The sequence below is a fragment of the Oncorhynchus gorbuscha genome, linkage group LG06 (assembly GCF_021184085.1).
Source record: "Oncorhynchus gorbuscha isolate QuinsamMale2020 ecotype Even-year linkage group LG06, OgorEven_v1.0, whole genome shotgun sequence".
Classification (NCBI taxonomy): Eukaryota; Metazoa; Chordata; class Actinopteri; order Salmoniformes; family Salmonidae; genus Oncorhynchus; species Oncorhynchus gorbuscha.
Genome location: NC_060178.1, coordinates 57,868,747 through 57,895,026, shown reverse-complemented (window position 1 = coordinate 57,895,026; position 26,280 = coordinate 57,868,747). Strand labels below are relative to the sequence as shown.

The window sequence follows — 26,280 nt, the reverse complement described above, 5'->3', positions numbered from 1 at the left end:
TCAGGTTTGAGTCAGGTTTGCTCGGAACACACACTTTTTCAGTTCTGCCCACAAAAGTTCTATAGTATTGATGTCAGGGCTTTGTGATGGCCACTCCAATACCTTGACTTTTTTGTCCTTAAGCCATTTTGCAACAACTTTGGAAGTATGCTTGAGGTCATTGTCCATTTGGAAGACCCATTTTCAACCAAGCGGAGAGGTTGCTTCAATATATCCACATAATTTTTCTCCCTCATTATGCCATCTATTTTGTGAACTGCACCAGTCCCTCCTGCAGCAAAGCAACCCCACAACATGATGCTGCCACCCCTGTGCTTCACGGTTCTTCGGCTTGCAAGCATCTCCCTTTTTCCTCAATACATAACAATGGTCATTATGGCCAAACAGTTCTACTTTTGTTTCATCAGACCAGAGGACATTTGCAAACCATAGGCTGTCTGTTTTAATGGCGGTTTGGAGCAGTGGCTTCTTCCTTACTGAGCGATGTTTCAGGTTTTATTGATATAGGACTCATTTTACTGTGTATATAGAATCTTTTGTACTTCTTTCCTCAAGCATCTTCACAAGGTCCTTTGCTGTTGTTCTGGGATTGATTTGCACTTTTCGCACCAAAGTACGTTCATCTCTAGGAGACAGAACACGTCTTATTCCTGAGCGGTATGACAGCTGCGTGGTCCATGGTCTTTATACTTGCGTACTATTGTTTGTACAGATGAACGTGGTACCTTCAGGCATTTGGAAATTGCTCCCAAGGATGAACCAGACTTGTGGAGGTCTTGGCTGATTTCTTTTGATTTTCACATGATGTCAAGCAAAGAGCCAGTGAGTTTGAAGGTAGGCCTTGAAATACATCCACAGGTACACCTCTGAATGACTCAAATGATGTCAATTAGCCTCTCAGAAGCTTCTAAAGCCATTACATAATTTTCTGTAATTTTCCAAGCTGTTTAAAACTTCTTTGGGACACGGGGGCAGTATTGAGTAGCTTGGATGAATAAGGTGCCCAGCGTAAACTGCCTGCTACTCAGGCCCAGTTGCTAATATATGCATATTATTATGCATATTATTATTAGTAGTATTATTGGATAGAAAACGCTCTGAAGTTTCTAAAACTGTTTGAATGATGTCTGTGAGTATAACAGAACTCATATGGCAGGCAAAAACCTGAGAAAAAAATAGAAATCTGAGGTTTGTTGTTTTTCAACTCATTCCCTATCAAAAACACAGTGTCTATGGGGTCATTTTGCACTTCCCAAGGCTTCCACTAGAAGTCAACCGTCTTTAGAACCTTGTTTGATGCTTCTACTGTGAAGTGGGGGCGAATAAGGGCTGTTTGAGCCAGGTGTCTGGCAGAGTGCCATGAGCTCGTGACGCGCGCTCACGTGAGAGTTAGCTTGTGTTCCACTTCATATCTACAGTCAAAGGAATTCTCCGGTTGGAACATTATTGAAGATTTATGATAAAAACATCCTAAAGATTGATTCTATACTTCGTTTGACATGTTTCTACAAACTGTAATATAACTTTTTTCATCTGAACTTTTGCATGGACTTCGTGATTTTGGATTGTGTACTAAACGTGCAAACAACAAGGAGGTATTTGGACATAAATGAGGGACTTCATCGAACAATTCAAACATTTTATTGTGGAACTGGGATTCCTTGGAGTGCATTCTGATGAAGATCATCAAAGGTAAGTGAATATTTATAATGCTATTTCTGACTTCTGTTGACTGCACAACATGGCGGGTATCTGTTTGTCTGTTTTTTTGTCTGAGCGCTGTACTCAGATTATTGCATTGTGTGCTTTTTCGCTACAGCTTTTAAAAAATCTGACACAGAGGTTGCATTAAGGAGAAGTTTATCTAAAATGCCATGCATAACACTTGTATTTTCATCAACATTTATGATGAGCATTTCTGTAAATTGATGTGGCTCTCTGCAAAATCACCGGATGTTTTGGAACTACTGAACGTAATGCGTCAATGTAAACTTTTATATAAATATGAACTTTATCAATCAAAACATACATGTGTTGTGTATCATGAAGTATTATGAGTGTCATCTGATGAAGATCATCAAAGGTTAGTGATTAATTTTATCTCTATTTGGGCTTTTTGTGACTCCTCTCTTTGGCTGGAAAAATGGCTGTGTTTTCTGTGACTTGGCTCTGACCTAACATAATCGTTTGTGGTGCTTTCGCCGTAAAGCCTTTTTGAAATCGGACACTGTGGTTGTATTAACAAAAAGTTTATCTCTAAAATGGTGTAAAATACTTGTATGCTTCAGGAATTCTAATTATGAGATTGTTGTTGTTTTAAATTTGGCGCCCTGCACTTTTACTGCCTGTTGTTAAGGTGGGACGCTACTGTCCCGAATATCCCAGAGAGGTTAAAGACACAGTCAACTTAGTGTGTAAACTTCTGACCCACTGGAATTGTGATACAGTGAAATATAAGTGAAATAATCTGTCTGTAAACAATTGTTGGAAAAATGACTTGTGTCGTGCACTAAGTAGCCGACTTGCCAGAAATATAGTTTGTTAATTAACAAGAAATTTGTTGAGTGGTTGAAAAGCGACTCCAACCTAAGTGCATGTAAACTTCCGACTTCAACTGTATATGTACCTTTGAAGTCGGAAGTTTATATGCACTTAGGTTAGAGTCATTAAAACTCACTTTTGTGCATGACACCTCGCAAAATAGATGGCATCATGAGGGCGGAAAATTACGTGGATATATTGAAGCAACATCTCAAGACATCAGTCAGGAAGTTAAAACTTGGTCGCAAATGGGTCTTCCAAATGGACAATGACCCCAAGCATACTTCCAAAGTTGTGGCAAAATGACTTAAGGAAATAAATCATTCTCTACTATTATTCTGACATTTCACATTCTTAAAATTAAGTGGTGATCCTAACTGACCTAAGACAGGGAATTTTCACTAGGATTAAATGTAAGGAATTGTGAAAAACTGAGTTTACATGTATTTGGCTAAGGTGTATGCAAACTTCCGACTTCAACTGTACATATCTACCTCAAATACCTCATACCCCTGCGCATATACTCGGTACACATAACTGTGTGTATAGCCAAGTTATCATTACTCATTGTGTATTTATTCCTTGTGTTATTTAAAAAAATATTGCTATTGCTCTTTTTCATTCTCTCTGCATTGTTGAGAAGGGCCTGTAAGTAATATTTTCATTGTTAGTCTACACCTGTTGTTTACAAAGCATGTAACAAATGAAATGTTATTTGCTTAATGAAATCTACCAATCCCTTCAGCCCAGTGTCCCACATAGTTCTTGACTTGATATCTATTGTGATCGATTTGATTTCTCCCTAGAGAAACGGCACATTGGGCTCACAAAGAACCCAAAGTAAATGGAATTCAAGGAATTGAAAAGACTTCAATCAATTAGTTGTTTAATAACCCCCCAAAATAAAAAGTGGTGGTTATTCGCTCAGCACTAACCGTAGGGAACATTAACTTCTTTCTAGGCTCTGCACTGCATGGGTCCTCAACACACCACATGCAGCACCACTTACTCAGTCTGCCCTCTCCGTTTTTGTGTTTGTGTGTCACCCTCTCAAATTGCAAACAATTTCAAACCACATGTTGCTCAACCATCGACATACTATGTGATTTTGTCTTGGTAAATGGAATTGATTATTTCAAATGTTCCATGCCCTCCAGCATTAGCCTTAAAAATGTGGGCTTTGCAAGGTTACTGATTTGCACTAACCAAGCCAGATCCTTTTGAGGAAACAGTTTTATGGTCACAGTGTACTCCCTTCCTTGTCCAGTGGGGCGGCGACATGTGCAGATGTGCTCAGCTGTCAGGCAGGGCTTATTTGAAGTTCTGCTATAACCCACTTGAACTCCAGAGCAATGTCTGTTTTGCGTCCAAGGTCAATGTTTGTCTATATGAAATATGTTATTTTGGTTAGCTGTGCCTAGTAACTGGATATTATAGAATAACAGAGGGTTTGCAATGTTTGAAGAGAAGTGCCTGGAAATCATGGGGCCAGGCCTATCTGAATGCTTGCAATAGTTCACATTATGATCTTTACCCTACTTGGTCCCCATGATTGGTGTCTTGGATCACATCAATTGAAGTTATTTTTGTTTCTGCACTTTTATAATAATACAGTTGAATGTCTCTGGTGTATGGCTGTCTCTGTTCTGTAATAGGGCTGTTTAGACCTCACAGAAATATCTCAGCTGTCTTTGGTCAGAGGGAAAAATGAAAGCCAGGGTTGTGCTCTAGGAGAAGAGCTGATAGGGAGGTTGTACACCAAGTTCAACCAATTAGAACAACACACAAGTCCAATGAGACATGGATCTTTTTCAAAACAAAGATAATTTGCGCCATTTAAAGAGGTAATCTGCAGTTGCTACGTCCATTTTTGGAATGATAAATTAATGATATGTACCCATTGATTCTTGAAGAATAAAAATTATAAATGCTTCATGAGCTTAGTTCAACTGTTGTACCCCATAATAACCCAGAATATAAGCTTGTTTTACTCCATTGTTTGTAAACAAAGTATATGTAAACAAACACTACATAGCCTTAACTATATGTTTGATATCATGGCTGGTCAGTCCTTGCATTCATAGCTCTGTCTATGAATTTGACAGTGGTTACATATCTCCAGCCCCATCCCTCAGGTTTTTACCGAAACAGGAGCAGGGTGGACACTTTATTATTGTTTCAACTGCTGATTGCCACTTTAAGGAAAACATTCAGTTTTAAATTGTGTTACGCTGTATGAATGAGCCATGTCAGCCTGTGTGTATTAGCGTGTGCGCGCGTGTGCGTGTCCTCTTGCGGTTCACAGGGCCTAACCCTTTGCATGTTAGTGCTAATCAGAGAAACACATGCAGAGAGTGATGACATACACCATTTGTTCCGGCCCAGCCAGACAATATTTAATTTGTCCGTTCCCCTGAAAGCAGCTTATCCTAGGAGAACATAATTGATATTGTAAATAGAAAGTTGGAAGGACACTCTCGAATTTAGTCATGCGCTGTTTACATAATGTTCAATTATGTTTTGCCTCTGATTTCCTGGACGTTGTGCAGAGGCCTAAGAGAGGTATGTGGGGATTGCCGAGGAGCTGGTTTCCTCTGCATACACAGTGAGGGACACGCTTGAGTTTGCACAAACAGAGGCTGCTTGCATTAGCGGTGCATGGGTAAAATCACCGAGGAAGCTGCCTGGAAAAAAGCCATATTAAAATTATGTTGTGGTAATTGCGTTGTTTGCTCTATAACCCATTCATTCTTATGCCACCGTGATATATACTGAACAAAAATATAAACGCATCATGAAACAATTTCAACTATTTTACTGAGTTGCAGTTAATAAAGGAAATCAGTCAATTTAAATACATTAATTTGGGCCTAATCTATGGATTTCACATGACTGGGCAGGGGCACAGCCATGGGTGAGACTGGGAGAGCATAGGTCCACCCACTTGGGAGCCAGGCCCTGCATATCAGAATGAGTTTTATTACAGACAGAAATGCTTCGAAGTTTCATCAGCTGTCCAGGTGGCTGGTCTCAGACAATCCCGCAGGTGAAGAAGCCGGATGTGGAGGTCATAGGTTGGCGTGGTTATACGTGGTCTGCGGTTGTGAGGCCGGTTGGACATACTGCAAAATTCTCTAAAATAACGTTGGAGGCAGCTTATGGTCGAGAAATTAACATTAAATTATCTGGCAACAGCTCTGGTAGACATTCCTGCAGTCAGCATGCCAATTGCACACTTTCTGAAAACCTGAAACATCTGTGCCATTTTGTTGCGTGACAAAACTTCACATTTTAGAGTGGCCTTTTACTGTCCTCAGCACAAGATGCATCTGTGTATTGATCATGCTGTTTAATCAGCTTCTTGACATACCACACCTTTCAGGTGGATGGATTATATTGGAAAAGGGATGTAAACAAATTTCTACACAAAAGTTGAGAGAAAAAGCTTTTTGTGCTTTTCTCTGGGATCTTTTATTTCAGCTCATGAAACATGGAACCAACACTTTACATGTTGTGTTTTATATTTTTGTTCAGTATACAATAAGGCAGAGACAACAAAAAGACAATCATCACACAGTGGCGGAATACCAGTTAAGTTTGCACACCTACTCATTCAAGGGCTTTTCTTTATTTGCACTATTTTCTACATAGTAGAATAATAGTGAAGACATCAAAACTATGAAATAACACATAAGGAATCATGTAGTAACCAAAACAGAGATTCTTCAAAGTTGCCACCCTTTGCCTTGATGGAATGGAATTTCTTTCCTTTTTGAGCCAATCAGTTGTGTTGTGACAAGGTAGGGTTGGTATACAGAAGATTTGGTAAAATACCAAGTCCATATTCTGGCAAGAACAGCTCAAATAAGCAAAGAGAAGCGACAGTCTATCATTACTTTAAGACATGAAGGTCAGTCAATCCGGAACATTTCAAGAACTTTGAAAGGTTGTTCAAGTGCAGTCACAAAAACCATCCAGCGTTATAATGATACTGGCTCTCATAAGGACCGCCACAGGAAAGGAAGACCCAGAGTTACCTCTGCTGCAGAGGATATGTTCATTAGTTACCAGCCTCAGAACATGCAGCCCAAATAAGTGCTTCATCGAGTTCAAGAAACAGACACATCTCAACAGCAACTGTTTAGAGGAGACTGCGTGAATCACAACTTCATGGTCGAATTGCGGCACAGAAGCCAGTACTAAAGGACAACAATAATAAGAAGTTACTTGCTTGGGCCAAGAACCACGAGAAATGGACATTAGACCGGTGGACATCTGTCTTTTGGTATGATGAGTCCGAATTTGAGATTTTTGGTTCGAACTGCCGAGGCTTTGTGAGACTCTGAGTACGAGAACGGATGATCTCTGCATGTGTGGTTCCCACCATGAGGCATCAAGGAGTGTGGGTGTGGGGTGTGGGTTGTGGGGGTGCTTTGCTGGTGACACTGTTGGTGATTTATTTAGAATTCAAGGCACACTTAACCAGCATGGCTACCACAGCAATCTTCAGCAATATGCCATCCCATCTTCAAACCAAGCTGCTTACCTATTGCAGATTCAGTCTTCCCAGCCTGGTGCAGGTCTACAATTTTGTTTCTGGTGTCCTTTGACAGCTCTTTGGTCTTGGCCATAGTGGAGTTTGGAGTGTGACTGTTTGAGGTTGTGGACAGGTGTCTTTTATACTGATAACAAGTTCAAACAGGTGCCATTAATACAGGTAACGAGTGGAGGACAGAGGAGCCTCTCAAAGAAGAAGTTACAGGTCTGTGAGGGAAAGAACTCTTGCTTGTTTGTAGGTGACCAAATACTTATTTTCCACCATAATTTGCAAATAAATTCATTAAAAATCCTACAATGTGATTTTCAGGATTTTTTTCTTCTGATTTTGTCTATCATAGTTGAGGTGTACCTATGATGACAATTACAGGCCTCTCTCATCTTTTTAAGTGGGAGAACTTGCACAATTGGTGGCTGACTAAATACTTTTTTGCCCCACTGTATTTGTTGCTTTTATATTATTTTTGTAAACAGTTCATTTATATGTGGGACCAATACATTGAATATGCCTAGGCAAAATGTTCAGGCACTTTGGAGAAGTTGAAAAAACACTTGGATATCCCCTGTATGTCCCCCAAGACCAGCACAATGTTTGAGAGTTTGCTGTTGTAGAAACATTCTTTTTATAGTGAACAATAACTTTTAGGCACATACAGTGTGCATAACAGTGCAATTACCACATCCGGACACTTTGGAGAGGTTAAAATGACACTTGAATGTACCCTAGATACCCCTTAACACCACCAGAATGTTTGATGTGGAGGTTGATATGGAATAAATTGTGTTTTTATACTGAACAAATATAATTTAGGGATTGCAAATATGTAATAGCACTGGAGTTATCTAATTTACAGACATATGTTACTTTGGAGAGGTTTAGGGACACTTTGAAACGCCCCGTGACCACACCTGACACCACATACGAAAACATCTGCCCATTTCAAGTTGTTAGGTTTATCGATCCCATTTTTTTCTCCTGATATTGTTCACATGTTGTGGAAGCCATCTGATATGTTTCCAGCTCTGGGCATCAATAATTGTCTTATAGCTTGTCAATGAAAGATGAGTTGTGTATTCTAAACTATGTAACTCCTATCTATCTTTTGATCATTTCCTCATAATCTCCTGTCATGACTTTCCCTCCTGGGTGAAGATCAGAGAGAGCCCCCTCTCCCACCAGAGAGGAAGGGGGGGAAGTGGTGGCGGAGTTGGCCAGTTTTATGACGGTTTTAAATACCTTGCAGCAACACTTTCTCCCACTCTGCAGAAATGGAAGTTAAAAATCCCTTTGTTACAACAGAGAGAGATTTTGCAGAACTGTAATAACATCACAAGGTTGGACATTGAAACAATATTTCTAATGTAAATAATGTGGTAAATGGTTCATGGGGCTCTAAACAATAATCATGTCAAATAAGTTGTTGTTTTGTGATATCATTAAGGAAGGTATAACCAAATAATGATAACATTGTTAAATAGTATCCGCAAAACACCAGCCTCAACGTCAACAGTGAAGAGGCGACTCCGGGGTGCGGGCCTTCTAGGCAGAGTTGCAAAGAAAAAGCCATATCTCAGACTGGCCAATAAAAATAATAGATTAAGATGGGTAAAAGAACACAAACGCTTCACTGTTGACATTGAGACTGGTGTTTTGCGGGTACTATTTAATGAAGCTGCCAGTTGAGGACTTGAGGCGTCTGTTTCTGCATGGAATAGCCTTCATTTCTCAGAACAAGAATAGACTGACGAGTTTCAGAAGAAAGTTCTTTGTTTCTGGGCATGCTCCAGATACTCAACTAGTCTAAAGAAGGCCAGTTTTAGTGCTTCTTTAATCACAACAACAGTTTTCAGCTGTGCTAACATAATTGCAAAAGGGTTTTCTATTGATCAATTAGCCTTTTAAAATGATAAACTTGGATTAGCTAACACAAGATGCCATTAGAACACAGCAGTGATGGTTGCTGACAATGGACCTCTGTACGCCTATGTACTGTAGATATTCCATTTAAAAATCAGCTTTTTACATTTCCAACAATAACAATGTCTACACTGTATTTCTCATCAATTTGATGTTATTTTTTTGGACGAAAAAATGTTTTTCTTTTAAAAACAAGGACATTTCTAAGTGACCCAACATTTTTAAAGGTAGTGTACATTTGTTTCATCACAAAACCGTAGAGCAACATCTGTGCTGTGAAGTCCACAATGAAAACATTGTGTGTAACGAACAGTTACATGACCTACAGTGTGGTCATGCAGGTTCATGTTTTTCCGACAGTTTACTAAACAACTACTGATTTAGAACCACAGAATTACTGCAAGTCATCACAAAGAAAACAGACCACTGCTTCCACTATTCCAGCACCATTTCAACTTAAACATTTAAGCTTCATGAAATCAACTAGACTATATATCCTTAGTTTAATACAGTGAAAACAATCTTAAAAATACCAAAAACAATTTAGTCCAATCAATTTAACAAATTGTCATGTGGCAATCCATGGTACTGTTTTCTGTTTGTGTGTGCGTGTGTGCGCAAGAAAAAAAAACTCTTGACTCGCCCTACATGTAGACCAGTTGCCATCCTCCTCTCTTTCATGTTGACAAAACGGTCTATGACAGTGTCATACAGTAGTACACACTTTTTAGTTTTTGTTGTCAAAGGCTACCTGGCTAAAATGATTGCTAGCTTGACTTCCTCGCAAGGGCAAGAATGAACCAGCTAACGTGAGCCTACTAGACTACATACTGAACTGCAATCGTCTCAGGCCAGTGGCACAATATACTAATTTATGGTTAGATTACAATCTCTGTCATTGTCCTGTACAGAGAATTAAGACCAATTCCCCATCTCCATCCTTTGCTTAGGGAAGGGCCGATGTATCTAGCTACTGTGGGACAACACAAGCAGACCAGAAACAGACATGTTTTTCTGACAAATACGTTTTGCTTTTGATGTGATTTTATTGGAGTGAAGCTAAATCCAAACTGGCCTCCCTTGGTGGGTGGTTTTGCGCCAGGACTACCAACAGTTGAGCTCAGCTCAACGCTGATTTGCCAAGGGAGGCCAAATGCTTGCTGGCATCAATCAATCAAATGCTACGGAGGCATGGCCTAGTCTTTTTGTCCAGACAGAATCACATACTTGGGCTACACATACTGAGACAGAGGGGGCTGTTTCTCTCGCTCGGGCGATTTCTCCAGTGTTCTAAAGTCACTTACGAATTGAAAGAAAATTATGAAAACACAGAGAGACAAAAGAAACCAATAAAAAAATACAAATGATAAATTAATTAAAAATATTTTGGGAAGTCTGCCTTCCCTTGGCATCCATGAATACATGCCACTGGCTGCCTGCCCTTCAGAGGGGTGTTCTGCCTGTACAGGGAGGATGTGAGAAATCAAATAAAATGTTATTCATCACATGCAGATGTTATTGCGGGTGTAGCGAAATGCTTGTGTTTCTAGCTCCAACAGTGCAATAATATCTAACAATGCACACAATACACACAACCTAAAAGTTTAAAAAAAAATAATGAATGATTATATAAATATTAGGATGAGCAATGTTGGAGTGGCATAGACTAAATACAGTAGAATAGAATACAGTGTGTATATAAATCAAATTGATTTATACAGCCCTAACCCTAACCCTTACATCAGCTGATATCTCAAAGTGCTGTACAGAAACCTATATACCTATGTGATGAGACCTATATACATACGAGACCTATATACATATGAGATGAGTAAAGCAAAAATATGTAAACATTATTAAAGTAACTAGCGTTCCGTTATTAAAGTGGCCAGTGATGTCAAGTCTATGTATAGGCGGCAGCAGCCTCTAAGGTGCAGCCACATTTCTTCAGCCTCCTGAGTGGTGAAGGCGCTGTTGGTGTGTGAACCATTTCAGATCATCAGTGATATGTACAGCGAGGAACTTGAACCTTTCCACCTGCTCCACGACGGTCCCGTCGATGTGGATAGGTGTGTGCTCCCTCTGCTGTTTCCCGAAGTCCACTATCAGCTCCTTTGTTTTTTCTACATTGAGTGAGAAGTTATTTTCCTGGCATCACACTCCCAGGGCCCTCATCTCTCTGTAGGCGGTCTCGTCATTGCCTACTACTGTTGTGTCGTCTGCAAACTTGATTATTGAGTAGGAGGCGTGCGTGGCCATGCTGTTGTGGGTGAACAGGGAGTACAGGAGGGGGATGAGCACGCATCCTTGTGGTGCTCCTGTGGTGAGGGTCAGCAAAGTGGAGGTGTTGTTTCTTACCTTCACCAGCTGCGGGCGGCCCCTCAGGAAGTCCAGGACCCATTTGCACAGGGCGGGGTTCAGACCCATGGCCCCAAGCTTAACGATGAGCTTGGAGGGTACTATGGTGTTGAGTGCTGAGCTGTAGTCAACGAACAGCATTCTTACATAGGTATTCCTCTTGTCCAGATGGGATAGGGCAGTGTGTAGAGCAATGTCGAGTGCATTGTCTGTGGACCTTTTGGGCGGTATGCAAATTGGTCTAGTTTGTAGTGGCTGCTTTAAAAAAAACAGAACCATGGATTTCAGTTTTTCCTGGTCAATATACTACATTCAGGGTGAGGAACCATCTAACATCAAGTTTTAAAATAGTGAACTACTTCTTTTGAACTTCTGGCAAAACTCTTATGATGCTCAGTTTTTAACTCTCAACCTGTGCTCCTATGCAGTAGCTTGTCTCTCCGTTGACCGATTTTAATATGAACTTGTTCAGCAGTCTCTATTAAAGGTCTTTAATGCCATTATACATTATTTGTGCTCTCAAAATGTTCTTTGAATATAATTTTTTTTTGTGTACATTTTCAGTGTGTGTATCCCACATCATGCCAATTCCAAAATAACTACAAACCCCCACCCCCCTCCCGCTAGGCTGGTGAGTAATTTGCCTCTTCAGCACAATGCATTGTGGGATCACACTGCTTAATCCTAGGGCATTAGAAGGTGACAAAAGAAGATGACTCGTGACACAACCTAATTACCACTCTTGCCAAACCTCTGCCATTACTCCTGAGAATGGAAGGGGAGGAGGAAGACGAGCGAGTGATTTGACCTTGGGTGTCTGTCTGTAGGAGCGTGCCAGTAGGAGACATGCAACGTGGTGCATGCAAAGCAGCAGGCCCCGTCTGCATGCAGACTCACTGCCATGCTCCATCACGCACTGCATGGCCTTACTGCCAGGCCAGCCCTGCAGCAGACAGGATGATCTAAAGTCTGGCAAGAGCGATTTAATATTTTAGCAGATATGAAATCCCCAAAATGCCATTTTAGGTGTATTTCAAATTATGTGCATCTGGGCAGAGGAATGAGCGTGACATAAATCATTACACACTCAGCCTACAGCTCCGAAGGGAAGGAGGGTCAGTAGAGAGGGGTATCTCTAGGTATCTCAGCATTCAAAGTCAAAATAATTTACTGCTGTATTCAAGTCCATGAGTGGAAATCAATGGAAGAACGTTGCCGAGATCCTGCATTGTTCGTAAAGTGTTGGCAGGCAGGGTGTAAATGTCTGTGTGCGTGTGAATGTGTGGTTGAACACAGACTAGTGGTTGTTTACTGGTGTGTGGGTGGACTTTATCTTTTGTCTGATATGTTTGTTTGTTTCACTAGAGCAGCAGGTAACACAGCCCTCCATCTGTGTCCTAACAAGTCCCCCTGGACCCTCCAGACACAACACTGATGGGCTACTGTTTTTCGCTATGGGATGATGTGCATTTGTGTGTCTGTGCACTGCATTCGTCCTTGCTTTTGTGTAATTGTTTCTGTGATGGTGGTTAGCTGAACTCCTTCCGGAGGCTCAGTGTGTTATGACTAATGTTTTTGAGTAATTGGGTGTGTTCTGCTAAGAGGCTTTGCAGAGAGTCTTGAATGAATGACTTGTTAATTGACTTGTTTGTTCATAGTGGTAGCTGTAGATCAGGGGGGTCAAACATGTTTTGCCCCGGGGGTCGCATTCGGTCTTCAATGAGGTTATATTTCCTAGCCATCAAAAATGGCAAACAATAGCCACAAAAATCCATAAATAAGACCAAAGAAATGCACCCAAGATGGGACATTTAAGGCCAGATTAAATCAGAGATACATTTCTATCTCTCACCAGGTTATTGACAGGATGCATCATTTATTGGACATTTGTCTGTATTTTTGTGATATCTACTAATAAGTCTACTAATATGTCGAAAGGCTCACCATCTCACAGTCATCCTTTCCACTCTTCTGTCCACAGGATCCTCAGTAACAACAAGATCTCACTGCTGAAAAATGCCTCCTTCTTTGGCCTGACAGTCCTGGAGAAACTGTAAGTAAGCCATCTGCTGCTGGGAATTGTTATGTTTGTCCTCCCCTGAGCCATAATGGCTGTCATCATGAGAATGACCCTGCCTGCGCTGTGGAAGGGACAGTGCAAGGGGACAGCCACGGGGGCTAGGGTAAAGCTCAAGGAGCTCTTGTTGTTAATGCTAGCCCAAATCAAATGTTGACTGCTTCCACTTTCAAGACACTGCACTTAACATCAATTGCCTGAGTAAATTTCTTAATATTTATAATATATAATAGAATATACACTGAGTGTACAAAACATGACATAGACTGACCCAGATTAATCCAGGTGAATGCTATGATCCCGTATTGATGTCAAGTGTCAAATCCATTTCAATTCGTGTAGATGAATGGGAGGAGAAAGGTTAAAGAAGGATTTTGAAGCCTTGAGAGAATTGAGACATGGAGTGTGTATGTGTGCCATTCAGAGGGTGAAATGGGCAAGACAAAAAATGTAAATGCCTTTAAACAGGGTATGGTAGTAGGTGCCAGGCGCACTGGTTTGTGTCAAGAATGGCAACGCTGTTTCACGCTCGACAGTTTCCCGTGTGTATCAAGAATGGTCATCAACTCAACTTGACACAACTGTGAGAAGCATTGGAGTCAACATGGGCCAGCATCTTTGTGGAACGCTTCCTACAATTTGTAGAGTCCATGCTCCGACGAATTGAGGCTGTTATGACGGCAAAGGGGTGAGTGCAACTCAATCTTAGGAAGGTGTTCCTAATGTTTGGTATGCTCAGTGTACGTCATATCATAAATTGGGTCCTATAAAATCCCATTTATTTGTTGGCTGATTCCGTTCATTTTTTTCCCAAATTCCATTTTCCCTGTTTTGTTTAGCCAGGTTTCTGTTTTCAAGGTTCTGCTCTCAAAATGTAAAATTTGTACATTTTAATCATTTAATAGACACTCTAATCCGAAGCGACTCACAGGATCAATTAGGCTTAAGTGCCTTGCTCAAGGGGACATCGACAGATTTTTCACCTAGTTTGCTCATGTGAACACAGGCAGAGAAGCACGAGAAGAGTGGGAGTGCAGCGGAAGAGGGTGTGAAAACACTTAGTTGGGGACCGCAGCAAAGCAAATTGGTGCAACAGCAAAACGTCACTTCTAGCGACAAATCAAGGAACCAATAGCGGATCTCACTGACAAATTGTTGGCAACATCTCACGGCTACATAGGGATGGGCAAGACTCCCTCATGACCAGTCCGTCCATCCTGCCAGCTGTAGCTGTTGGCAGTGCACACCGGCTGTGCTATCACGAGCGGGGTGTGCCAAAGCACCGCTTACAGGTGCCCTCAGTGAGTGGGCTGTGGGGGCCAGCTGTTGCAGAGTCTGCACGTTTGGCACCCAGAAGGCTGTGGTGCTACGGCTGACTGACAGGCTTACACAGCACCGTCTGTGATGCTGTGGAATTTTGATTCTACCACACTGTGAGTCCCCATTTCTGTACCCTGGATCTGGAAGGGAGAGGAGGTAGCTAGACACATTGGGACGAGACTGAGGTGATGATTATACAGCATATTGGTGTTTCTAGTTACTCAGGCATTTGAGGGTATGGAATATTATTCTGCATATTGTTCTGTTTTAAAGATTATATCATGTTTTGATTATTGAGCTGCTGGCTATGTACCATTGATTAGCATATATTTGCAACCACCTGCTCAAAATGGAGATTCATGTTCGACGCAATTATTTTACCTTTTGTTTTACCAACACTGGAATTGATACATTTCATCACCTCAGAGAGGAGACGTGTTGGGTGATGGCTTGAATCTCACCTATATAGTCCTGGGCTCTGTAACGGCGTTCTTCGTTTGTCAAAAGAAAGTCGGACCGAAATGCAGCGTGGTGGTTACTCATGACTTTAATGAATGAATCGCGGTACATGAAATAACTGATACAAATACAAAAACAACAAAACGGAACGTGAAACCTAATTACAGCCTATCTGGTGAAACTACACAGGAGGAAGCCCAGTACTGAGAGGAAGCCTAGTACTGAGATGAAGCTCAGGCAGGTAGTAGGCTCCGGTAGATCCTGGCTGGCTGGCGGATCTGGAAGATTCTGGTTGACTAGCAGATCTGGAAGAGACTGGTTGACTGGCAGGTCTGGAAGAGACTGGTTGACTGGCAGATCTGGAAGAATCTGGTTGACTGGCAGATCTAGAAGATCATGGCTGACTGACGGATCTAACTGCTCTATGCAGACTGACAGCTCCTTGCAGACTGACAGCTCCTTGCAGACTGGCAGCTCTTTGCAGACTGACAGCTCTTTGCAGACTGACAGCTCTGGCTGCTTCATGCAGACTGACAGCTCTGGCTGCTTCATGCAGACTGACATCTCAGGCTGCTCCATGCAGGCTGACAGCTCTGACTGCTCCATGCAGGCTGACAGCACCCTGCAGACTGACAGCTCCTTGCAGACTGGCAGCTCTTTGCAGACTGACAGCTCTGGCTGCTTCATGCAGACTGACAGCTCAGGCTGCTCCGAACAGGCAGGAGGCTCTGGCAGCGCTGTAGAGGAGGAAGGCTCTGATAGCGCTGAACAGGCGGGAAACTCCGACAGCGCAGGAGAGGAGAAAGGCTCTGATAGCGCTGAACAGGCGGGAGACTCCGACAGCGCAGGAGGGAAGGAAGGCTCTGGCTGTGCTGAACAGGCGAGGCGCACTGAAGGCCTGGTGCGTGGTGCTGGAACTGGTGCTACAGGATCGAGGACACGCACAGGAAGCCTGGTGCGGGGAGCTGCTACCGGAGGACTGGTGTGTGAAGGTGGCACAGGATGGACTGGACCGTGAAGGTGTACTGGAGAGCCTGAGAGCAGGACTGGCACAGGACGTGCAAGGCTAGGTAGGTACACAGGAAGCCTAGTGCGTGAGGCTGGCACATTTTTCACCAGCCGACTAACACACGCACCTCAGGACGAGTATGGAGCGCTGACCCAGGTGCCATTAAATCCCAGACACGCTCCGTCGGACGAATATCGTACCTATAGCACCATACTAGCAACTCCCTCATTACTCTCTCCTCCACTTTCCCCATTAACTCCTTCAATGTCTCTGCTTCGCTCACCTCTAACACCGGCTCTGGTTCTGGTCTCCTCCTTGGCTCCTCACGATGAACAAGGAGAGTTGGCTCTGGATAGACCAGACCGTGCAGGCGCACTGGAGCTCTTGAGCACCGAGCCTGCCCAACCTTACCTGGCTCGATGCCCACTCTAGCCCGGCCAATACGAAGGGCTGGTATGAACCGCACCGGGCTATGCACCCGCACTGGAAACACTGTGCGCTCCATAGCATAACACGGTGCTTGCCCGGTCTCTCTAGCCCCCCGGTAAGCACAGGGAGTTTGCGCAGGTCTCCTACCTGGCATAGCCATACTCCCTGTAAGCCCCCCCACAAAAATTTTTTTGGGCTGCTTTTCGGGCTTCCTTGCCAACCGTGTTCCCTCGTATCGTCGGCTCCTATCTCCTGCTGCCTCTGCTCTCCTAAGTGCCTCCACCTGTTCCCATGGGAGGCGATCTCTTCCGGCCAGTATCTCCTCCCAAGTGAAACAACCTTTGCCATCCAACACGTCTTCCCATGTCCATTCTCCGAATAATTCATCCTCCTTTCGCTGCTCATGCTGTCGCTGCCGTGTCTTTCTCTTCGACTCCATTCTCCTATAGCCCTCTTCGCACTGCTCCAGCGAATCCCAGGCGGGCGCCGGCACTCTCTCTGGGTCGACCGCCCACCTGTCTATTTCTTCCCACGTAGTATACTCCATACTTCTGCTGTCCATAACGTCCTCCCTTCACTGCTCATGCTGTCGCTGCCTGTTAACACGCTGCTCGGTCCGTGTGTGGTGGGTGATTCTGTAACGGCGTTCTTCGTTTGTCGAAAGAAAGTTGGACCGAAATGCAGCGTGGTGGTTTCTCATGACTTTAATGAATGAATCGCGGTACATGAAATAACTGACACAAATACAAAAACAACAAAATGGAACGTGAAACCTAGTTACAGCCTATCTGGTGAAACTACACAGAGACAGGAACAATCACCCACGAAATACAAAGCGAAACCCAGGCTACCTAAATACGGTTCCCAATCAGAGACAACGAGAATCACCTGACTGATTGAGAACCGCCTCAGGCAGCCAAGCCCATACTACACCCCTACTCAGCCGCAATCCCAATAACCACAAAACCCCAATACGAAATACAACAAAACAAACCCATGTCACACCCTGGCCTGACCAAACAATCAACGAAAACACAACACACTAAGACCAAGGCGTGACAGGCTCATTATCTGTCAAAGTGGGTCAAATTTATAGCATGCATATGAACAAAGGACACCACTGTTCTCTGTCAAGATGTGATGCTTTACTAGTTCAATGTGTTCCCACAATGTAAACTATCCCATTCCATAGCATTTCATTTCCTTGAAACCCATGACGTCAAATTGAGAATTCAGTAATAGTATGTGACCTATGTAGCATGTGATATGTACAGGTAACTGCCAAAATAATGGCAACATGAGTAAATGAGGGATACAAGAAGTGATTCCTAATTAAGCAATTAACATGAACAATTAATTAAGCAATTAACATCCCATCATGCTTAAGGTCATGTATAAAAATGCTTGGCAGGCCATTACATTGGCACCCATGGCTATGCCCCCATAGGATTACAATGACCCCATCCACAGGGCACGAGTGGTCACGAATGGTTTAATGAGCATGAAAATGATGCAAACCATATGAACACTTATGGGAGATTCTGGAGCGGCGCTTGAGACAATGTTTTCCACCACCATCAACAAAATACCAAAATGATGGAATTTCTCATTGACGAATGCTGTCGCATCCCTCCAATAGAGTTCCAGACACTTGTAGAATCTATACCAAGGGCATTGAAGCTGTTCTGGCTCAACACCCTACTAAGACATTTTATGTTGGTGTTTCCTTTATTTTGGCAGTTACCTGTATGTGTATGTACAATGGGGCAAAAAAGTATTTAGTCAGCCACCAATTGTGCAAATTCTCCCACTTAAAAAGATGAGAGGCCTGTAATTGTCATCATAGGTACACTTCAACTATGACAGACAAAATGAGAAAAAGTATCCTGAAAATCACATTGTAGGATTTGTAATGAATTTATTTGCAAATTATGGTGTAAAATAAGTATCTTGTGGCAAAATGGCTTAAGGACAACAAAGTCAAGTTATTGGAGTGGCATCACAAAGCCCTGACCTCAATACTATCGAACTTTTGTGGGCAGAACAGAAAAAGTGTGTGTTCCGAGCAAGGAGGCTTACAAACCTGACTCAGTTACACCAGCTATGTCAGGAGGAATGGGCCAAAATTCACCCAATTTATTATGGGAAGCTTGTGGAAGGCTGTCCGAAACATTTGACCCAAGTTAAGCAATTTAAAGGCAAAGTTACCAAATACGAATTGAGTGCATGTAAACTTCTGACCCACTGGGAAGGTGATGAAAGACATTAAAGCTGAAATAAATATTATCTCAACTATTATTCTGACATTTCACATTCTTAATATAAAGTGGCAATCCTAACTGACAGGGAATATTTACTAGAATTAAATGTCAGGAATTGTCAAAAACGGAGTTTAAATGTATTTGGCTAAGGTTTATGTAAACTTCCGACTTCAACTGTAAGCATGTTACAGTATGTGATGTGCATCAATCTGAGTTTCCTGCCCACAGGCATTTACTTAAGAGAGGACATATGTTGTTTTGGCCACTTACAACCTTGACCAAAAGGTCCTATATGTCATGATGAGTAGATCGGTTAAGTGTAGAGCGGCAGAGCGATGGAGTAGAGTGAAATGACCTCACCTCTGAGACAGCATCAAAATGCAGGGTGGCGACTGGCGTTCTTCACTCTGTAAATGGATGTCAGGAGGGTGACTCGTCCTCTAAAGTTTGTTCTTGTTGTTTTCTGTTGGAAAGAGGTATATTACTGACATCTATCCACACCTATTTAGGCTAGTGTCTCCTTCGATAGTGATTGATGTATATATGGCACATCCTCAAAAGACAAATCACTTTTCCTGATTGAGCAACAAACAAGTGCAATTTTGTTCACAATGATAATATATATATATATATATCACGGTTGACAACTCCATTGTGTCCTCCTCCCAGAGTGCTAAGAACCTTGGCGTGATCCTGGACAACACCCTGTCGTTCTCAACTAACATCAAGGCGGTGGCCCGTTCCTGTAGGTTCATGCTCTACAACATCCGCAGAGTACGACCCTGCCTCACACAGGAAGCGGCGCAGGTCCTAATCCAGGCACTTGTCATCTCCCGTCTGGATTACTGCAACTCGCTGTTGGCTGGGCTCCCTGCCTGTGCCATTAAACCCCTACAACTCATCCAGAACGCCGCAGCCCGTCTAGTGTTCAACCTTCCCAAGTTCTCTCACGTCACCCCGCTCCTCCGCTCTCTCCACTGGCTTCCAGTTGAAGCTCGCATCCGCTACAAGACCATGGTGCTTGCCTACGGAGCTGTGAGGGGAACGGCACCTCAGTACCTCCAGGCTCTGATCAGGCCCTACACCCAAATAAGGGCACTGTGTTCATCCACCTCTGGCCTGCTCGCCTCCCTACCACTGAGGAAGTACAGTTCCCGCTCAGCCCAGTCAAAACTGTTCGCTGCTCTGGCTCCCCAATGGTGGAACAAACTCCCTCACGACGCCAGGACAGCGGAGTCAATCACCACCTTCCGGAGACACCTGAAACCCCACCTCTTTAAGGAATACCTAGGATAGGATAAAGTAATCCTTCTCACCCCCTCCCCCCTTAAAATATTTAGATGCACTATTGTAAAGTGGTTGTTCCACTGGATGTCATAAGGTGAATGCACCAATTTGTAAATCGCTCTGGATAAGAGCGTCTGCTAAATGACTTAAATGTAAAATGTAAATGTATATTATTTGAGGGATAATGTGACATGTAGGGTTATAAAACTGCATCCTGGGTTAAAGGGTGCAGGCAGCCAATATAATTGACTGTGTATTGATTAAAGCTTTGATGTCGATGACACAGTGGGGTCTGTAATGATTAGATCCCTTGATAAAGATGAGCAAAATAGACGAAGTACGAGCTATATTATATACTTAGATTTTTTTTAAATGATTGTTTATTAATACAATTGCTCAGAGAAAGATATTTTGTTTAACAAGTAATAAATAGCACATTCTCAAAGTAAGGGGGTCAGAATTATTGGATCCCCTGTTTCAAATACTCCAGCACCCTCCCCTTGTGAGAAAAACGACATTGAGCCAGCATTGGCACTTGGGTTGGAACTGGTGTTATGGTCATATGAACTTGAAATAGAGGCATTTGGCCACACTCACTAGCGGTGGGTTTGGACTTCTGAAAGAACAATAAGTATGCAGAAAATACCTTGTAAATACATTTTTTCTCCAAGATGGCATAGCAGTCAGACGTCCTTTGCCCTCGTCTTGTCATGTCCCATATATATATATATATATATATTTACATATTTCTTCGCATATCTTTTATGTATTTTCTTTTCCAAAAACTCAACTTCAAAACACTCTCCTGCAACCCGTCTCACCAATTTAAAAAAAGTATTATTTACCTCAAATCTGAAATCCACAATAGAAGCTAGCCAAAAGCTAGCCAAAAGCTAGCCAGAAGCTCACCAGAAGCTAGCCAGAAGCTAACCAGAAGCTAACCAGAAGCGAGCCAGAAGCGAGCCAGAAGCGAGCCAGAAGCTAGCCAGTTTACTAGCTAACGTTAGTATTCAGCTAACCACGGTTAATGGTCATCAGCTATCCTTTAGCTCGAAAAACTATCGCCAGTTTTGTACAACGCGACTCAGACCAGAACATACCGGACTTATTTTTCTCTCCATATCCCCAGATTTCAACCGAAAGCTCTGGACATTTACACTTGGGTCTTGCAGCTGCTATCCGTATGACTACTGCCTTACGTCGATCCCGGAGCAAACATCAATCATTCCGGCGCTAGCCAGCTGAAGAGTTCCATCAGCCACTCCTGAGCTACAATTAACAATCCGGACCCGTTTTACTCTTGACGCGGAGCCTCACCGGTCCTTCACGACTGGACTACCGACGTTATCTGCCCGAGGGAGTTATCCAACTGGCCGCTCCGTCGCGACGTTACCTGAACGCCCATCTGCGGCCCGCTAATCGTTAGCTTTCTTATCGGCTGTTATCTGAATTGATCTATCGAAAAAAAATATTGGGTCACTATAACTATATCTATTTTGCCAATTGGATTGATCCCCTCTACCACACGGAACCCCACTAATCTACCGACGGAAACTCACAAGGTGGCTAAAAACAGACCTCCATCCTATGCTAGCTTGCTACCAATGGCCCGGCTAGCTTTCTGAATCGCCGTTACCCCAACCAACCTCACTACTAACTGGACCCTTATGATCACACGACTAAGCATGCCTCTCCTTAATGTCAATATGCCTTGTCTATTGCTGTTTTTGTTAGTGTTTATTGGCTTATTTCACTGTAGAACCTCTAGCCATGCTCACTATACCTTATCCAACCTTTCAGTTCCACCACCCACACATGCGATGACATCACCTGGTTTCAATGATGTTTCTAGAGACAATATCTCTTTCATCATCACTCAATACCTAGGTTTACCTCCACTGAAGTCACATCCTACCATACCTTTGTCTGTACATTATACCTTGAAGCTAATTTATCTCCACAGAAACCTCCCTTTACTCTCTGTTCCGGACGTTCTAGACAACCAATTCTCATAGCTTTTAGCTGTACCCTTATCCTACTTCTCCTCTGTTCCTCTGGTGATGTAGAGGTGAATCCAGGCCCTGCAGTGCCTAGCTCCACTCCTATTCCCCAGGTGCTCTCTTTTGATGACTGTAACCGCAATAGCCTTGGTTTCATGCATGTTAACATTAGAAGCCTCCTCCCTTAGTTTGTTTTATTCACTGCTTTAGCACACTCTGCCAACCCGGATGTTCTAGCTGTGTCTGAATCCTGGCTTAGGAACACCACCAGAAATTCTGAAATTTTCATCCCAAACTACAACATTTTCAGACAAGATAGAACTGCCAAAGGGGGCGGTGTTTCAATCTACTGCAAAGATAGCCTGCAGAGTTCTGTCCTTACCTCTCTAAAAACAAGTCTCTCACCGTTGCCGCGTGCTATAGACCACCCCCAGCTGTGCTCTGGACACCATATGTGAACTGATTGCCCCCCATCTATCTACAGAGCTCGTGCTGCTAGGCGACCTAAACTGGAACATGCTTTATAACACCCCAGCCATCCTAAAATCTAAGCTTGATGCCCTCAATCTCACACAAATTATCAATGAACCTACCAGCTACCACCCCAAAGCCGTAAACACGGGCACCCTCATAGATATCATCCTAACCAACTTGCCCTCTAAATACACCTCTGCTGTTTTCAACCAAGATCTCGGCAATCACTGCCTCATTGCCTGCATCCGTAATGGGTCAGCGGTCAAACAACCTCCACTCATCACTATCAAACGCTTCCTGAAACACTTCAGTGAGCCGGGGTATCCTGATTCCAAGAACACAGGATCAGATGTTACTATCCTTTGTGCAAGCACTTCCAAGAGTTAATGAACAGTGAGTGTGCTGAAATTTGGGGAGCGCATCGTCAGTAGTGTACCTTTGGTTCCTAGGGTGTTTCGGCCTTTCACACTATACACCCTCCCCAAAGGCGGCCAGCGACAGTGTGATCAATCCTACGCTTGCGTCCCATTCCCAATTAGTCATAGGAGTTGCCTTGTTGTTGATAGCCAACATCCCATGGGACTATCCATGGCGTCCTCCTCCCTGAGTCAAGCATTGTTGACCGCATACCTTCTGGCCCTCTCACTTCAGGGCCCAGCTGGGGTCTTTCCTCTTCATCCAGAGCCACTGACTGCTGCCTTCTGCCGCCTCTGATACAGCTTTGATTGCCGAACGCTGCCTCTGGCCCTTAATTCCCAGGTCTCTAACCTGTTAAGTCGACCCTCTACTTTTTCGAACATTCTGTTAAAAATCGCGCAACATTTCAGCGCCCTGCTACTCATGCCAGGAATATAGTATATGCATATTATTAGTATGTGTGGATAGCAAACACTCTGACGTTTCTAAAACTGGTTAAATCACGGCTGTGACTTTAACAGAGCGTGAGTTTCATCGAATAGCGCAGGAAAACCTGATCACAAACCTGATCACTGAAAATGGAAATAAATATCCTTGCGCTTACTTCCAGGAATTGTTCAAAGTGAACATAAATTACATGAGACCGAGGTTTCAGCGCCTACAGCTACCACACGTTGTCTAGAGTCTTGTCATTTGATTCGCAATTGATTCTTGGTCTAACCGGTTCAAGGGAACTCCTTCCCTCCGTTCTCCGACCGGATGTTTTGGTTCGAGCTCTCTCGGCCATGTTTTTTTTCAGACGACACCTATAGAAGTTACATCGCCTCCTGATGAATTTTATCGCTTATTAACGTGTACTAATACCTAAAGTTGCATTACAAAAGTATTTCGAAGTGTTTTGTGAAAGTTTATTGTCGACTTTTTGAATTTTAAAAAATTACGTTACGTTATGAAACGCTCTTTTTTTCCGTTTATCATACAGTCTACATAGAACGATATCTAGGCTATATATGGACCGATTTAATCGAAAAAAAGACCCAATAGTGATTATTGGACATCTAGGAGTGCCAACAAAGAAGATGGTCAAAGGTAATGAATGTTTTATATTTTATTGTGCGGTTTGTGTAGCGCCGAATATGCTAATTATTTTGTTTACGTCCCCTGCGGGTCTTTTGTGGTGTTACATGCTATCAGATAATAGCTTCTCATGCTTTCGCCGAAAAGCATTTTAAAAATCTGACTTGTTGCCTGGATTCACAACGAGTGTAGCTTTAATTCAATACCCTGCATGTGTATTTTAATGAACGTTTGAGTTTTAACTAATACTATTAGCATTTAGCGTAGCGCATTTGCATTTCCAGAGCTCTAGATGGGACGCCTGCGTGCCAGGTAGGAGCAAGTGGTTAAGCATTCTGGTTGTAGATGTTGCCACAAAACCTCTGCAGCCCACCTCCACTGGTCGGACTTCTGTGTTCCAGCCATGATGCCGTGCTTCGGCAGCTAGATCAGCATAGCACAGATGTTTTTGCTCATAAGCCTCATCTACTGAGTTTTCCCAGGGTACTGTGAGCTCAATGATGAAGACCTTATTGAGTGAACGGGACCAGAGCACCATGTCAGGTCTTAGGGTGGTGGTTGCGATCTCCGGAAGAAACACAAGTTGTCGGCCAATGTCAGCTAGCATTTTCCAGTCGCGGGCCAAGCGCAGCTGGTCTCGCTCTAATGGTGTAGAGCCGCTCTTCGGTGGTTTAGCCCCTTCGCGGACAAAGTTTGTCCGTAAGGAGTGTGATGCTGCTGTGGGTGGTAGGGAGTTGGTGGCAGCTCGCTTGTCCTCCAGGGCGGACGCAAGGTTTTTAAGGACTTGGTTGTGACGCCAAGTGTAGCGTCCTTGGGTGAGGCTTGTTTTACACCCTGTGAGAATGTGCCTGGGGTTGGCTGGCATGGAACAGAGGGCACAGTCCGGATCTTCACCATACCATTGGTGAAGATTAACTGGTGTTGGAAGGACGTCATATGTTGCTCTGATGGAAAAGCTCAACCGCCTCGCTTCCATGGCCCACAGATCCTTCCAGCTGATCTTCCTCTTCTCCACACTGTCCCATCGAATCCACTGTCCCTGTTTGGCAAGAGAGACTGCCTTGGCCCACCTTGCAGCCTCCTCCTGATGGCGTCCTTCCTGCACTACCATCTTACGCCGCTCTGGTGCAGTGGCCTTACTCCAAGCAGCACGGCTAGTTAGCCCAAGGCCTCCTCTCCCTTGCTGAACATGACCCACAATGTCAGCATGTCTGAGGGCTGCTGTTGCCTCCTGGACTGCTTTTCCTGGCCTCCATTTGCGCCCAGTTGCCAAGGTCGGCGCGTTGTTGCTCACCACTGGGTCTCGAGATTCATTCAGTGTCATCTGGAGCCTGGTTTTTGCACACTTGAATTCCTCTGTTAGACTGGTGAGGGGCAGCTTGAGGACACCATCTCCATAGAGGCCTATGGTGGTAAGGCATCGTGGAACTCCGAGCCACTTCTTTAACCTGTTAAGTCGACCCTCTACTTTTTCGAACATTCTGTTAAAAATCGCGCAACATTTCAGCGCCCTGCTACTCATGCCAGGAATATAGTATATGCATATTATTAGTATATGTGGATAGCAAACACTCTGACGTTTCTAAAACTGGTTAAATCACGGCTGTGACTTTAACAGAGCGTGAGTTTCATCGAATAGCGCAGGAAAACCTGATCACTGAAAATAGAATATGTGGACAACTACAAATACCTAGGTGTCTGGTTAGACCGTAAACTCTCCTTCCAGACTCACATCAAACATCTCCAATCCAAAGTTAAATCTAGAATTGGCTTCCTATTTCGCAGCAAAGCATCCTTCACTCATGCTGCCAAACATACCCTTGTAAAACTGACCATCCTACCGATCCTAGACTTTAGCGATGTCAACATAACCTCCAATACCCTATTCAATAAATTGGATGCAGTTTCTGTACAGCACTTTGAGATGTCAGCTGATGTTCAAAGGGCTATATAAATACGTTTGATTTGATTTGATTACACAGTGCCATCCGTTTTGTCACCAAAGCCCCATAAACCCACCACTGCGACCTGTATGCTCTCGTTGGCTGGTCCTCGCTTCATATTCGTCGCCAAACCCACTGGCTCCAGGTCATCTA

The 26,280-nt window shown here is 43.4% G+C and overlaps 1 protein-coding gene across 2 annotated transcripts in view; it reads left to right on the top strand.

The window, feature by feature from the left end:
• LOC124038145 (adhesion G protein-coupled receptor A3-like) overlaps window positions 1–26,280 on the top strand; it is a 304,056-nt gene that overhangs the window by 12,626 nt on the left and 265,150 nt on the right. For both annotated transcript variants that reach the window (XM_046353649.1, XM_046353648.1), the window contains exon 2: window positions 13,356–13,427. In XM_046353649.1, the coding sequence (XP_046209605.1) occupies window positions 13,356–13,427 (72 nt within the window). The remainder of the gene's footprint in view (window positions 1–13,355; window positions 13,428–26,280) is intronic.